This window comes from Sabethes cyaneus, chromosome 1, assembly GCF_943734655.1.
Source record: "Sabethes cyaneus chromosome 1, idSabCyanKW18_F2, whole genome shotgun sequence".
Classification (NCBI taxonomy): Eukaryota; Metazoa; Arthropoda; class Insecta; order Diptera; family Culicidae; genus Sabethes; species Sabethes cyaneus.
This window is the reverse complement of record NC_071353.1, coordinates 110,221,465-110,233,429: the sequence shown is the minus strand read 5'-3', so window position 1 is coordinate 110,233,429 and position 11,965 is coordinate 110,221,465. Positions and strand designations below refer to the sequence as shown.

At 42.3% G+C, this 11,965-nt stretch overlaps 2 protein-coding genes across 2 annotated transcripts; one reads left to right on the top strand and one right to left on the bottom strand.

Moving 5' to 3' along the window:
• Window positions 1–2,352: 2,352 nt before the first annotated feature.
• On the top strand, window positions 2,353–3,207 carry LOC128741393 (chromobox protein homolog 3). The gene is made up of 2 exons (XM_053837228.1): window positions 2,353–2,419; window positions 2,480–3,207. Coding segments are annotated over exons 1-2 (570 nt in total). The 5' UTR covers window positions 2,353–2,418; the 3' UTR covers window positions 3,049–3,207.
• A 56-nt stretch (window positions 3,208–3,263) lies between these two features.
• On the bottom strand, window positions 3,264–4,390 carry LOC128746094 (mitochondrial GTPase 1). The gene is made up of 2 exons (XM_053843144.1): window positions 3,952–4,390; window positions 3,264–3,891 (listed from the first exon to the last, which is right to left on the bottom strand). The coding sequence occupies exons 1-2, from the start codon at window positions 4,269–4,271 to the stop codon at window positions 3,264–3,266; spliced, it is 948 nt and encodes a 315-aa protein (XP_053699119.1). The 5' UTR covers window positions 4,272–4,390.
• Window positions 4,391–11,965: the final 7,575 nt, after the last annotated feature.

The window sequence follows — 11,965 nt, the reverse complement described above, 5'->3', positions numbered from 1 at the left end:
ACTACGACACCATGAAGTAGACGGAATGGATAGACATGGACACACGAATAGACAGGACACTCAAACACTTGCAAGCAAACTGGCGGAACGCAATGAAGTTTTGGCAGGTGCGGTAATTCTAATGCAATCTCACTCGATCAGAAAAGAAACCCAGAAAAAAATCAGAGGGGTTGTGTACAAGACACGACGGCATGTATTAAAGGCCCAAACAGAATGCTGCGTCAACGTGTCCGTCAGCGTCAATTTGACAGTAAACCCATGGGAAAACTGTCAGAATAACGCTGACGGACGCGTTGACGCAGCATTCTGTTTGGCCCTTAAGGCCCAGACACAACGCGTACGGATTTTACTACGTTGCGGCAATCTGACAGTTTTTCCATGGGTTTTCTGTCAAATATCCGCAACGTAGTAAAATCCGCATGCATTGTGTCTGGGCCTTTATATCCAGCTTTTTACGCGCTATCCATACCAACGGGGTTCAGATTGAGGAAGGTCATTCCAGCGGGGATACACGGTAATTGACAAAAAGTGTGTAAAAGGTTTTTAAGTAATCTATGAGAAATCCTTCAATAGGGCACCCCTCGAGCAGTAAGTGGCAAACTAAATCTTGATTCGCTATGACGGCACCGCACGACCTCTTTTCCACTTACAGAACTGCCCGTAGCTGAATGCGTGAAAATTATTTTCGACATATTTCTGTCTTTTGCACTCTTTAACAAATCGCTATTCTGCTTCACGCATACTCGAAACTAATGTAGGTGTCTCCACTGCGGCGCCGTCATAGCGAATAGGCGAATAAACGCAAAACTAATGAAGCCCATGCGACTCCTACATTTGACTGTCCGAACTAGGAAAATGATGATCAGTTACAAATTTTCGCTGGACGGATATACGAATCAAAACATTTTTCATTTAAATCTCAGTAAAATGAATATTGCGAACATTAAATTTTCTGCAGCGGGTTAAAAATCTTATTTACCAGCTAGCGCACTGGTGGTTGCAAATGAAATGTGTACTTAGGACAAGTAAATTGAGATCCGGATTTAGTTTAGGTGTGTGTGGTTATGTTTATAGGTTCGGGACCGAAAAATTTAGATCCAGATATATTCATGAAAGTGTTCTATATATTGTTTAAGGTAATTTCAATGATTTTAAGCAAAATTATAACAATATTTCATCCAAGGCATGTTGAATCAATGTCCTTATTGTTTAGTATTTATTATGTAATAAAATTATAAATGGTTTTAAATAAAATGCAGGCAAATAAAAATTATAGTAAGTATATATGTTATTTTCTAACCCAACCATAACATTTGATTGATTCCAAAGCGCGTATTTTAAAAAAAAAATTCAAATTCGCTTCTTATGATTTTAGTTTTCTGTGTTTTGACAGCTCGAAATAAAAATATCATCATTTTTACCGCGGCGCCAACTACTTGTCGAATGAAGCTTTTGTTCACCTATGTCGCTGCCACCGCTGCTATGTATTGCCCGTTTCTTTGGTAACAAAACGTGCTGCTTACTTTTTTGTTAGCTTGAAATCGTCGCAGAAAGAATCTGCTTGGCTGTATGTAAGTTATAAGTATATATTATGCTTGTCTAGCACGTAAGCTATTGACTTAGTTGACAAACTGAATGATATTTTCCCCGCGACGATTCTGGCGACGGTTTCGCCCACGACGGTTATAATTCATCGCGTACGAAAGGGTGGGAATTTAATAATAACTCCAGTACAAAGAAATATTGATAAAAGTACTTGGATATTTTTTTATGCGTTTGGCAAACTATTTCTGGAGGGCGCTACCAACAGATTTTACACACAAAAAATCGATTACTTCCTTCGAGCCTGTTAATCTGGGGTGACATTGCGATTCTCGTTTCGAGTGATTTTGGTTCGTTTCGACCACGTTAAACGAATGGGCGAAACAAACCAAAATCACTCGAAACGAGAATCGCAATGTCACCTCTGTTCTCTGTGCTGTCAGTATGTTACCCCCAAGGTTACCCCACCCCATCGACATCTCTATATCGAGCTGCAGTAAACGTCAGCGACAGCATGTCCGGGGCTCAAAATTTGACAGCGGGCCCAAATCAGACTGCTCGCAGTTGAGTGAAACGCAGTGCTGCCATGCTATCTCATTTTCGCACTCACGAGATGTTGGCGGCGAAAACATGGTTGTCTGCCGATGGGGTGGGTTACCCCGTTGAAATTGATCCGAAAAGCAATCGAGATCGACGTTCAAGTCTTCACCTGTGTATTACCGCTCATTGGTTACCAGTCTATTCCATAATCGATAAGCAGTTACAACAGGCGATATTTAAAAATCGAGATCGATCATTTTCCCGTCTCTGTTGCTGATGGACGGAAAAGTGACGCTCAAAAAGTTGCTAAATCAAAACAAATCAATAAACTAAAATAGTGAGTTTCTTTTGAAGTGTGACTGTACTCATGTTTCTAAATAATTTCCCTGTTGCACAGTGACCGACGAGGACAGTAACGAAGCCCCATACGTCGTAGAGAAAGTTTTAGATCGACGAATTACATCTGCCGGTAAGATCGAATATTACCTGAAGTGGAAGGGATACTCCGATGCGGATAACACCTGGGAGCCTGAGGAAAATCTAGACTGTCCCGAACTGATAGCAAAGTACGAGGAAGCTCGCCGACAGAAAGAGTTCAAGGAGGCAAAGAAAAAATCAGCCAAAAAGAAACTGGAGGAAATTAGTAAACCCCGCGGCTATGACCGAAACCTGCCGTTGCAGCGCATTGTCGGAGCCACGGACTGTGGCGGCGAGTTGATGTTTCTCGTGCAATGGCAGGGTTCCGATGAGATGGATATTCTGCAGGCTGCTACGGTAAACGAAAAAGACCCTCAGTTGGTCATCGAGTACTACGAGGCCAAAAGCAAGATTGTAGAGAAGGCCAAGGAACGTGCAAAATTCGCCGCCTACGAGGAAGAGCGCCCAGAGACGGTCGAGGAAGAATTTCAAACTATTTCCGGGACGGAGATTCCCAGTACAGAACTCGAACAACTGATAGAAGGATGAATGAGTTACACGTGCTTCTATACCTACGTGGTAAAAGTACATACATTGATTATTCAAAGCTTCTGAAGTAAGCAGCTAGAGACAAGGTGTTTTACAATTTAATTTACATCTTTTTAAGACTTACATTAAGATATAAAACTTCACAAAACACAAATTAAAAGAGTCATTGAATAAAAAGTTATTTTTATTTGACTAATAAACTATCTTCATCTTATTCATTCCAATTTATCGCTATCAATAAGTATTTTACCGAAAACACCGGTTCGGAAGGCTTTGATCATATGCTTGGCAGCATAACTTACATCCGGTCGTATCATTATCGTTCTATCGAAATTTTTAATCCGCACTGTCCGGTTTAGATGTTGAGCTGCCACAAGTAGAACTTCGTCAATTGAATCGGAGGGCTCTCGCAACCCCATCACATCTACATATTTGAAATTTTCCCTCTTGTTTAATAGATACAGTAGATAATCTGCTATCACCTCTTCTCCAACCAAATGATCTTGAAGGCAGGACACCAGAGCTAATCGGAGACCCGTTTCGGTGTCGGCAATATTTGGCTTGAGTATACCGGGGGTATCTAACAAATAGACTAGCGGGTCTTCGCAAATCTTGATTTTGTGCAGAACGCTCCGTGTGATGCCCGCTATGGCTCCCACTTGAGAAGCGCCTCGTTTGTTTAGGTGACGATTGCGCAAAACATTTATCAGCGAAGATTTGCCCACATTTGGAACGCCGATAATCATTATACAGTACTCTTTTTTGTCCGATCTGTTGAAACGGTTGGAGCTTAGTATAAGGTCCTGTGCCAAAGGCATCACTTTGCGGATGCCGTCGCATGATCTGCCAATTCAAATGGTTCTTTAAAATAGTTAATTCGAAATAAAAGGGGATTATACTCACTGATCCTTACAATTCGTGAACAGGACACGATTGGCATGAGACTCTTCCTGTAGCAAACGTTCAGCTATCCTTTTTTGAGCACGCCGCTCAATCATATCCTTTTTGTTCAGCACCAGAATGTGCGGCTTAACACCGCTGATTGTATAGCGGAACTCGGAATTTCGACCCGAAAGCGGTATGCGTGCATCATGCACTTCGATTACGCAGTCGACCTCTTTCAGCTTCTGCTGCATTTGCTTCATACCTTTGCCCATATGACCGGGAAACCAGTTCAGCAGTTCTCGGCTTACTGCCGGAAAGCTCGTCCGAAAGCGATTCATCGGTGGATGTTTATTTCAAAATATACTGTTAGTATTTTGAACTTTACTTATTTACTAAAGAGACTATAACACGCTATATAACTCAGAACACCGATAGGATACCTTTAACAAAATTAGGTAAACATCATTTACTATTTTATTTTGATTTTGATATTATCACTGGGTGGGGTGGATGGTTTGGTTACTTGGTTAGGTCGGTAAGGTGGTATGCAGAGCTGCCAAATTTGCTACACTAGTAACCGGTCTACAAAAAATATTTTTTCCGATAACTATTGAATTTGAATATTATGCATTGAGTTAAATTTGCGCTTTTGTTTCTTAGAACATTGTTTATATTTAGATTTTCAGTATAAATTAAAAAATAAATCAAAAAATCAGAAAGGTTGTATTCCAGACACAACCGAGTAGTTGGCGTAGAACTACGTTAGGCGGGTTTTTGTGACTTGTCTTTCTACCATATTGACATGATTGACATATGTGTGACGTAAAATAGCGTTAAGTAAATAATAGTGCTAAATAATTGTATGGTATTTTTGGTATATATTTTGTGTAATTTGTGATGCCAAAAACAAATATTTTCACCAGTGCCTGAATCGGAGTACAGCCTGAATCCGTTAATTGGGTATCACGACTGCACCCCAAGTACCATTTTTGTTGTACAATAGCTTATTAAACTATTGTACAGCTGATTCACGTGGAACAAGTGCTTGATAAGCTATTGTACAACAAAAATGTTACTTGGGACTTCAGCTGATTCGCTAATTGGGCGGACTGACAGTTGTTTGACATTTTTAAACTTAAAAGTTCAATAGAATGTTGACATTCAAGTTGGAGCATGGCCCAACTAACGAACACCCAATTAACGAACCGTATCTCCCTCACGCACCCCGCTATTAACAAAATTCTCTCTTTAATATCAAATATTGTCAATTGCAAGGAAAATTGTACCATCCAAAGTGCGATATCGCTCATAAAAGTGCTATTTTGCATTAAATCGTTTCGGTATCTTCGGCGCACTTTTTCGTTATCTTCCAAGCGATAAAGGGCCAAACAGAATGCTGCGTCAACGCGTCCGTCAGCGTTATTCTGACAGTTTTCCCATGGGTTTACTGTCAAATTGACGCTGATGGACACGTTGGCGCAGCGTTCTGTTTGGGCCTTAAGTGCGCTGAAGATAACGAAACGATTTAATGCAAAATAGCACTTTTATGAGCGATATCGCACTTTGGATGGTACAATTTTTTTTGCAATTGACAATACTGTTCACATATACATGTATTTTGATGATATCAAAAAATTGTTATGTTAAAATGGCTACTGTGACTGTGCTACAGGGTTGTGAAATCCAAATTTTTGCAAGTCGACAATTTTTCAGATCGTTTTATTCATTTTAATGATTGAAGGCTACTAAGTAAGTTAAAGATGTTTGCAAAATGTTTTGTACCGTGGACCCCCGTTCGTTTGACCGTTTTTAATCTGAACACTTTTTAATTTGAACCCCGTTGGTTTGCACGACGTGCAAATTAAAAATGGTTCAAACGTCATACTCAATATGACATCATTTGCTTATGCAGACAATGCACATAAACACGATTTATTTGTGCTGATCTAGCGTGTTTAATCTGTTTCACATTGCGTTTTCCCAACGATTATGGTAGAAATCTGATAGGAGAATGAATATTCGCTGCTTGCAACTGCCAACTGAATCAAACCACCAAAACAATAACAAAGAGCAGGGCAGCCAGTTCACACAAGTTCCAGCATATTTAGGGTTACCAGTTGTTCAAATTAAAAACTAACCCCGTTAGTTTACATGAGGAATCGTTCAAACGAACGGGGGTCCACTGTATAATGTTTTCCAAGGACTAGTGTTTAGTGCTTACTAGTTACTTGGGTTTCTCTTCCCAAGCACAGATATCAAATTGGTATAAGTCTAAAGCGGGGTACGCTGCTGAAAAGAAAACAGCTCAAGAAAAAATCTTGCTATTTACCGAAGAAATTTTGACAACTCCAATGCAAGCAACCACCTGTCATTTTTTCTTGTGGTAATAATTGCGCCGGATATTATTCCGTACGGAAAAGTGACGTTTTAATTCACCTGCATGTAAAACTGCGCCATCTGAACGTGAAATAATATTTCTTATGAAGTGCGTACTGCTTAAGAAATCGTAAACGAAATCGATTTCTTGAGCATTTCTTGTCCTATCTTTTTACCCATTACTTTTCAGCAGCGTACCCCGCTTAAGCGTCGTAAAGAATCTTCGACCTATTGGGACGAGGGGGTTTCTTTGCTTTTTTTCTAAACATAAAGTAATCGAAATCACAGTAAACAGATGGTGTATTTAACTGCCGTCCCTGCCTGTGGAGCAAGGCGATTACAAACAAAATACCGTGGACCCCCGTTCGTTTGACCGTTTTTAATCTGAACACTTTTTAATTTGAACCCCGTTGGTTTGCACGACGTGCAAATTAAAAATGGTTCAAACGTCATACTCAATATGACATCATTTGCTTATGCAGACAATGCACATAAACACGATTTATTTGTGCTGATCTAGCGTGTTTAATCTGTTTCACATTGCGTTTTCCCAACGATTATGGTAGAAATCTGATAGGAGAATGAATATTCGCTGCTTGCAACTGCCAACTGAATCAAACCACCAAAACAATAACAAAGAGCAGGGCAGCCAGTTCACACAAGTTCCAGCATATTTAGGGTTACCAGTTGTTCAAATTAAAAACTAACCCCGTTAGTTTACATGAGGAATCGTTCAAACGAACGGGGGTCCACTGTATAATGTTTTCCAAGGACTAGTGTTTAGTGCTTACTAGTTACTTGGGTTTCTCTTCCCAAGCACAGATATCAAATTGGTATAAGTCTAAAGCGGGGTACGCTGCTGAAAAGAAAACAGCTCAAGAAAAAATCTTGCTATTTACCGAAGAAATTTTGACAACTCCAATGCAAGCAACCACCTGTCATTTTTTCTTGTGGTAATAATTGCGCCGGATATTATTCCGTACGGAAAAGTGACGTTTTAATTCACCTGCATGTAAAACTGCGCCATCTGAACGTGAAATAATATTTCTTATGAAGTGCGTACTGCTTAAGAAATCGTAAACGAAATCGATTTCTTGAGCATTTCTTGTCCTATCTTTTTACCCATTACTTTTCAGCAGCGTACCCCGCTTAAGCGTCGTAAAGAATCTTCGACCTATTGGGACGAGGGGGTTTCTTTGCTTTTTTTCTAAACATAAAGTAATCGAAATCACAGTAAACAGATGGTGTATTTAACTGCCGTCCCTGCCTGTGGAGCAAGGCGATTACAAACAAAATATATGGGATAATTTGACCTTGAAACTGTTCCGTAATTTTTACTTCTTCTTCAGCAGCAGCATAGAGCTGGGGTGGTTCGTGCTGTTTCAAGCACTCGTCTCCATTCAACTCGATGTTGGGCCACTCGTCGCCAATTCCCTAGTCGTCTCAGAAGTCGCAAATCGCTTTCGACCTGGTCGAGCCATCGTGCACGCTGGGCTCCCCTGTTCCTGGTGCCGGTGGGGTTGCTGAAGAGGACTACCCAAGTAACATTTTGGTTGTATAATACCTTATCAAGCACTTGTTCGACGAGAATTAGCTGTACACTAGTTAAATAAGCTATTATACAACCAAAATGTTACCTGGGTATTTTCGTCGCACAGTCGTCGGCATCCTTACGATGTGGCCGGCCCACCGTTGCCTGCTAACTTTCGCTAGATGTACGATGGGGGTCTCCCCAAGCAGTGCCTGTAGCTCGTGATTCATACGCCTCCGCCACTCTCCGCTTTCAGTTTGGACTCCGCCAAATATCGTCCGCAGCACTTTCCACTCGAACACGGCAAGGGCGCGTATCTCCTCCGTGTGCAGCGTCACGGCTTCAAGTCCATAAAGAACTACCGGTCTAATAAGAGTTTTGTACATTGTTAGCTTCGTGCGGCGACGTACGCTTCCTGATCGTAGCGTTTTACGAAGGGCAAAGTAGGCCCGATTTCCCGCTTGGATGCGCCGCTGGATCTCCTTACTAGAGTTGTTGTCCGCGGTCACCAGCGATCCCAAATACACGAACTCCTCTACCACTTCTTGTTCGTCATCGTCAACAGTTACCGTCCGTTGGAGGCGCGCGTTTGTTTCCTTTGAGCCTCTTCCTTTCATGTATTTGGTCTTCGACGCATTTACTTTTAGCCCAATTTTTACTAGACTCTGCTTTCAGTCTGTCGTAGATTGCCTCCGCCGTCGCAAAGATCCTGGCTATGATATCGAAGTCATCTGCAAAGCCTAGAAGTTGGCTACTCTTGGTAAATATCGTGCCTCTTGTTTCGATGCCCGCGCGTCGGATCACCCCCTCAAGAGCGATGTTGAACAGCATGCAGGATAAACCGTCACCTTGTCTCAATCCTCGCCGCGTCTCGAAGGGACTCGAGAGTGTCCCAGAGATGCGTACGAAACACATCCCTCGATCCAATGTAGCTCTGATCAGTCGCGTCAGTTTGTCTAGCCGATCACCCTTTTTGTAGATGGGACAAACCACTCCTTCCATCCATTCCTCCGGTAGCTTTTCCTCCTCCCAGATCCTTGAAATAACCCAGTGTAGAGCCTTTGCTAGCGTTTCTCCGCCATGTTTATAAAGCTCTGCCGGTAGGCGGTCTTTCCCTGCAGCTTTATTGGTCTTCAGCAGTCCGATTTCTCGTTTGTTTTCTTGGAGATCAGGTGCTAGGACATTACTATCTTCCATGGGCGCTCCTAGGTTAATTTCCGTTCCGCCTTCTTCTGCGACTTAGCCATTGAGGTGTTTATCGAAGAACTGCTTCCATCTGTCGACCACCTCGCGCTCGTTTGTAATTAGATTCCCTCCCTCGTCCCTACACATGTCAGGTTTCGGTGTGTAGCCTTCCGAGTTTGGTTCATCTTCTCATAAAACTTGCGCATGTCATTAGCTCGGAATAGTTGCTCTAATTCTTCACGGTCTCTGTCCCAGATAACACAAAATCGTAATAGAAAGTTCACATTAAATCGTTTTCATATCAATTTCATATTGGAGTTGTATAATGATTAGAGCACAGAGAACAGACATTTATGTTCATATAAAATATTATTCAAATGGTGTGTAAGCTTTTGAACAAAACACTAGCGACATCTCTCTCAGGGTACACCAGTTACTCTACGTCCGTGTTGCCAAATCAAATTTATAAGCTTACTACGCTCAACATATTCGAATTAATGGCAACTCTAATATCAGCTCCTGTAGCAACGGTCTAGGCAACGCCTTGTTGTTTTTTGAATATAAATATTTATTGAACCTGACGAATAATGGTAAGAAAAACATTTGAAGATTTATTTATTCCTAGGAACTTACGGTACGAACATGCAGTAAGAAAGGCTCCAAAATATAAATTTAAGGAGTATGTAAACCAGAAAACGCAAACTTTATACCTACAGGCAGTTGTGATTGAAAAATTAGTGGAGGTAAAAAAATGCATCTGCAATTTCGGTAGCTGACCCCACCGCGACTGCAGCGGTACCGGTAGCTTCAAGAGCTTTCCGGGAAACCTCTTGTTGGGATGACAAAGTCTTGAATCAGGTCGTTCCTCGCCCGATTTTACTCTTCGATATAAAACCCGTGTTTCAGATTCTTCAGCGATTACAGTTTGCGATAAATTTTGTTTTCCTTCGTTTTAGATTGTTTGATTAGGTAAACAATCTGTTAGTTACCCTAGCAACTTTATACTGCTTTAGTTGAAATGTAATATGTGCTTTGGTAACCAAAGCTCGCCTTCTTTATGATGCGAGCGCCATGTAACGGGAGCATTACCACATACATTCAAAATGGCGGTAGAGCTTTTACACATCCCGCAAGATTAAGATGAATGTCTGTTCTCTGTGATTAGAGTATGTCAAATCGAAGTGAACAATAAGTTGTTTTGCAGTCGTGCGTGTCTTCATATACAATTCATGACTGTGAATTATAAAGCAGGATAGACAATTGCAATATTTGATTATATTTATATCTATATCATATATTCAGGAGTATTTAGTTGCGTGTTATAAAAACTGCGCAAAATAGAATTACAAATAGTTGTCAAAATTTTCGCACGTATATCGCCTCCACTTTGGTACATATATGCTCTTATATGGCGTGAAATATAACTTTTTCGTTCAGATATGATTTCGTATACCTCAGTTGCAATCGAGATATACAAACCAAATGGTTTACTGGGGTCCTCCTTTTGGCGCGTTTTCCTCCTCAGGATCGTGGTCAACTGGTTTCTAGCTCGTCGGTATTTGGCCAGGTTTTCTCTAGTGGCAATACTCAGACAATTTTCCCAAGCAGTTTTTTCCCCTCCACTGCTTGTTGGCATTTCCCATCAAACCAACCATTTTGTGTACTCCGAGGCTTAATACTTAGTGCCGCGGTAGCGACTTCTCCGATGGCCGAGCGAATTCTGCCCCAACCGTCTTCGAGGTTTGAAACACCTAACACCTCGGAAGAAGGCAGTGCCTCGTTCAGTATTCGCGCGTAGTTCTCGGCAGCTTGCGGGTTATCTAGCTGCCCGATGTTCGGCCGAGGAGGGCGGCTTTGACGTGTTCGGTATATGGTGGACAGCTTTGAGCGCACATGTATTGCTACTAGGTAATGGTCAGAATCAATATCCGCACCCCGACGGGAGGAACCGGCCCTCTATGAGAACGTGGTCAATTTGGTTCATTGTGCGTTGGTCAGGTGATCTCCAGGTGGCTTTGTGGATATCCTTACGCGGGAAAAAGGTACTTTGGATCACCAGGCCTCGGGAAGCTGCGAAGTTTATACATCGTTGGCCGTTATCGTTTGTGTCGGTGTGCAGGCTATGGGGTCCTACCACCGGTCTATGCATCTCTTCCCTACCGACCTGGGCGTTCATATTCCCGATGACGATCTTGATGTCCCATGACGAGCAGCTGTCGTACGTAGCCTCCAGCCTCGCGTAGAATGCTTCTTTCTCATCGTCGGGTCTGCCTTCGTGCGGGCAGTGCACGTTAATGATGCTATAATTGAAGAAACGGCCTTTTATCCTCAATGCACACATCCTCTCGTTGATCGCCTTTCAATCTATCACGCGATCCTGCATTCCGCCCAACACTACAAAGCTTGTTCCCAGTTCGTTGTTAGCGCTACCGCTCTGGTAAAAGCGGAACTTTCCGCCACGGATCTTTCATACCTTCTCTCCTTTGCGACAGATTTCCTGCAGAGCTACGATGCCGAGTTTGCGGGATTCAAGCTGTTCAATCAGTACCCCCTCGCAACCTGCGAAATTTAGCGATCTGCAGTTCCAAGTACCGAGTCTCCATTCGTCGTCATTGTTCCGTCGCCTAAGTCGATGCCGAATATTCCGCTCCGAATTTGCTTGAATCTTGTAAGTTGATTTAATTTAGGTGTGTAGCCGTACTGGAGCAACACTACCGAGTCTCACGATGGGGCTGCCGTCTTATAGTGCCGAGACTCACTATACCTCCTTAGTTTCCACCGGGGTTGGTTACCCGATCTCCGCTAAGGTTGCTCGTATTCCGGCTGGTACCACGAGGAGGTCGGGATCGGAGTTGCTGGATAAGAGGCTAACGACCACTATGGGGTCTGTATTCCGCATTATCCAGCCGTTTACCAACCAACCAACCTAATTTTACTAAC